Raw genomic sequence first — 4,472 nt, 5'->3', positions numbered from 1 at the left:
AGCACTCTTCATTTTTTGACACAAAAAAATATCTAATTGAATAATTGAATTTAAAAATTGCAAGCCCAAAATGAAGAACGAAAGTGGGAGAGAAATGACATTGGGGAACAACATTCACTATTTTAACTGAGGAAAAAATTAAAAAAAATTGTTTTCAAAAAATAAAATAAAACTCTAATGCTACTTGCTGACTACAAAAATTTCTCAGCATTTTATGTACAATTTCCCTTTTTTTCCCTTTTTACATTTTCCCCTACCAAAGTCCAGTTCATCATAAGATTTTGTGAATCATGCATAGTCAAAAATCCCTTATACCTGATCCTCATTGCCAACTTCAATCCAATGTTTTTTTTTGTACATCCCCATGCCCCATTTTTCTATTCTCTTTATAGAAAATAAACCAATAAATCATTAGTCTAATAGTGTAAGGTTATATTAAATCTCCAAAATTGAAGATTCAATGTCTAGGAATAACACTTATTGAGAAGAGAAGTTTCGAACACTAAAGAAGATTAATTTCTTACTAAAAAAAAGTGAAGTATTATGGATAGTAACAAAAAAATCAAAGAGACACATTGAAAAATGAAAATCTTGTTGGAATATTGTAGCTGGATTTAGCTGTAAGTTAAGACCTACTCCTAAAACAACCTCTTCACAATCTTCACGCTCGGTTCCAACACCTCCCTTTCCCAAATCTCCGACCACCTCCCTCCACCGTCTAGCATTGCCCTAAACGCCGCCGTGGCATCTATTCTCCCTAAATCCCACCCCGCCCTTTTTAACCGCACGATCTTCTCAATCTGTCGTTTAGCAAGCTGACACGTGTTGTCTTTAATCGCCCTCACAGCAAAATCATATGCACCCTTCTGCACACGATCCTCTCCCACCCTATAACAACCTCGTTTCCCTAACAGCGGCGGGTATTCCTTAAAATAACGGTCAAACTCCGGTACACCAATTGCTTTCCTCAACCCACTCCTATGTGCCGAGTCATAATCTAAATCGTCCGATTCCGGGTCAAAAAACTCGGCCAACTCGTCCACCATTCCCGAGTCAAGCATTTCATCAACTCGTTTTAATAAGTAATCAGATAAAACCTGGAATGAAACATCCACCCATAGAAAACAACACTCGTATCTCAACCGAGTCAACTCGTTTTGAATCGTTGGTGACAACTCATCAAATTTATCAAACACACTTAACTCGGGGTCGAATCTTTCAACGAGAAGTGCGTGAATGAGCGAGTTGGACCCTCCGACGAGGATTGGGAGCTTCCTCCGGGAGGTGATGTCGGTTATGAGTTCTCCGGCACGGCGGCGATACTCCGATGAGGTGAATTCGCCGTTTGCGGGGTCGAACTCCCCTAGGAGATGGTGGGGGACGCCGTTGCGTTCTTCAATGGGGATCTGGTTGGTGGTGATGTTGAGTCCCTTGTAGAGTTGAATTTTGTCGGAGTTGATGATTTCGGAGAAGGGGAAGAAGTGGGTAACAAGGTCGATTGAAAGGCGCGATTTTCCTGCGCCGGTTGCGCCCATGATGACAACCACCTTGTCTTTCCGGCGATGGCGGTGGTGGAACGTAGCATCCATACACACGGTGGTGGTGGCGAAAATTGGAAGTAAATGATGATTTGGATTAGTTACGAAATGGGGTGGTCTCATAAGAAGAATAAAACTAATGGGGTTGTAAAAGTTTGTATCTTTATTGTGATGGTGGTGGACAGAAAGACAGAGACATATACGGAATATGAGAGACAGAAAAGAAGACAGGAACGTTGTTTTTGAAAAGGTACAAAGTGTGTGTTCATAGATAGCGTGTACCTATGAATCTATGATGATGAGGTGAGAGGGTTTATGTTTTTTAGAGGAAATTGCATTGCATAGTGCATTTGTGAAATGATATGATTTTCCAAATTGAATTCTGTAATGATATGGTGTTGAGAACCTTGTGTCTCTCTATTTGTGGCAAGGAGGAATTTGTAATAATTGCATTGAACTTCTGGGTTTAGCTGAGAGTAGGACTAATTCTTATATGCCTCTGCTTTGTTGAATTGGAGTGAAATGAGAGTGTTGAGACTTCAAGAGTATTGAATGGTTGAATGAAAGGAGAAAAATGGAGGTGCTATTTAAAACCTGTTATAGAACATCGCTATAAATTATAGTTGTATAGACATGGTGGCAAATAATGCATATTTTGTCTCGTTTCTTTTTATGTATAAGGAGAAAGCATGACAAGTTCAACAAGACTGTGTGTGAGGAACTAATGCAAATTCAAACTTCTACCTTCTCAAACACTTGTAATTTTGTATGTTAAGAGAAGTAATAGGGATAATAAGTTTCGAAAATTTTGCTCCTCTGTTTTCTTTTCTTAATATAATGGTTGTAGAGATTGAAAAATGAATTGATAGTTGGACAAAGTAGTAATAACCATAGTATCAGCTTCTGTTATATAGGATCTGTACTTTAATTTTGTAATATAATATGAGAAGAAAAAAATATATATACTGTATATAAATTTTATATATTGTCACAGCCACCATTTATATTTAATCATTGTTGATTCTTCAAAAAAATATTATAAATGAATAGTGAATAATATACTGATTGTGTATAAATTTTAACATTCATATAATTTTTTATTTTTTTCATTTTCGAGTAATAATATATCATCTTACAAAAATGAGTCAATATATGATTTTCCTTTTTGTTTTTCCCCCTTGTATTGTGGTAATAGTGTAGTGTATCCTTGGTTCTTGGCTCCAAAGATGGCTAGGTGAGGGAAGACAAGGATACACAAATGTAATTTCTAGAATTTATAATGTCTAATTTCATTTTTAAAATATGGGGATGCTTTCCTGTCTCTTATTTCTCTTCTGTTTATGGACATATGAAAATGTTGCTTCAAGGACAGAAAAGGCAGGAATCTGAATATTTTTAGACCTTCTTTACGGCTTCATAATAATATCCTCAAAGGACTTTTCTTTAGGGTACAATGTCCTCAAAATGACTTCAACATTAATAGTTTAGACTTCTACTATCTCATTATTCTTTTTGAAATCCCTTCTTGTCGAATTATCATGTGCTTGTGAAGTTCTAGTCTACTATCAATGATTCAATGGCACGAACATGTTCATGGTCTTCTGACTTAACAGACATATACCTAACCTCAGATTAAAAGAGATTTTAGAACTCGGATTCCAAATCTAATAATTATTGAAAAAATCTAGTAACTATTAGTCACAATTTGTTAGAAGTATCTAAGATTAATTAATTCATTTAATATCTATTTTTACCTAAGATATATTGAAAAAATAAATTAAAAAACTATCACCAAAAAATTTCGAGTTAGAATAGCTTATTTGTTAAGGAAAGTTTTGTCATCTCATGTCCGACTAAAACTAAATTAGTCGGTACCATTTGTGATGTTCAGATAATTAGATGATTTATATATTTATATAAATAACAAACAATGAGAAACATCACATAAACAATACCAAATTAAATATATCTATAACTAGTAACTATCTAAATTATATAAAGAAATTTGCAATATGATAATGAATATATATTAGCTCATTAGCTGTCACATGCACTCTGAGTGCACAAACCACTTATAACTAAACCTAAAGGATTCTGTTAGATGTAGAAATAGCATCCAAATAGTCAATGGCTTTTAAATTGATTTTGAACGAAACTTTGTTTCTATTCAAACAAGCATAGGAATTCTTAAAATAAATTTGAAGTATCTTTCTAAAGAAGTTGCTTATGTTATAGATGCATTTAACAACTCTTGTTGAACCGATAATCCATAAACACATGAAGAGAATAATGAGTATTTGTATTTGTATTTTATAAGTATGAGTATTTGTATTTGTATTTTATAAGTATGTTTTTCCCATGAATGAAAGTATTTTTTAGTGTAAAGAGATAAGTTATCTCTTCCAACCACTAAAATTATAACATGTGTCTTATTTTATCAGTTTTTACAAAAATATCTCTAAAACTATATAAAGTAGTACACATGTCATACTTGTACAAGTTGGAGGAGATAAATTATCTCCTGAGATACTTCATTCTCTTTATTCAATTAGTTTCTTTTCCTTTAAGATTTTACCAATTTTATATACCATTAGTTTATTTTTATTTTGTACATTAGTAATTCTTTGGTGGAGATAGATTAGTTTTTCTCAACATGTAATGATTACTCAAGTAAAAAAATTGTGTCAATAATTTTTGGATTTAATATATATATATTGATAGTGTAAATGTTTTTACATTGTCACCAAATTATCAATTATTCATATTTTAATTATCATTAACTCTCAAACAAAAGTATTACAAATCAATAGTAGATAATGTGGTGACAAGTGTAAACAAACTTTTTAACACATTTTAAACTCATAATTTTTTTATATGCACTACAATTCAAACCTCTTACCTCTTACATAATAATGAATGTTTATGGGTGATAAC

General features: G+C 33.0%; 1 protein-coding gene across 1 annotated transcript; it reads right to left on the bottom strand.

The window, feature by feature from the left end:
- Positions 575-2,254, bottom strand: LOC109337589 (adenylate isopentenyltransferase-like). Its single transcript, XM_019574600.1, has one exon. The coding sequence runs from the start codon at positions 1,659-1,661 to the stop codon at positions 639-641; it is 1,023 nt and encodes a 340-aa protein (XP_019430145.1). The 5' UTR covers positions 1,662-2,254; the 3' UTR covers positions 575-638.

Source organism: Lupinus angustifolius, chromosome LG02 (genome assembly GCF_001865875.1).
Source record: "Lupinus angustifolius cultivar Tanjil chromosome LG02, LupAngTanjil_v1.0, whole genome shotgun sequence".
Classification (NCBI taxonomy): Eukaryota; Viridiplantae; Streptophyta; class Magnoliopsida; order Fabales; family Fabaceae; genus Lupinus; species Lupinus angustifolius.
The sequence above is the reverse complement of the archived record's forward strand: the minus strand, read 5'-3'. Positions and strand labels throughout refer to the sequence as shown.

What these genes read in the sequence shown, in the direction of transcription:
- LOC109337589 (XM_019574600.1), bottom strand. Translation starts at nt 1,661, where the DNA reads ATGAGACCACCCCATTTCGTAACTAATCCAAATCATCATTTACTTCCA.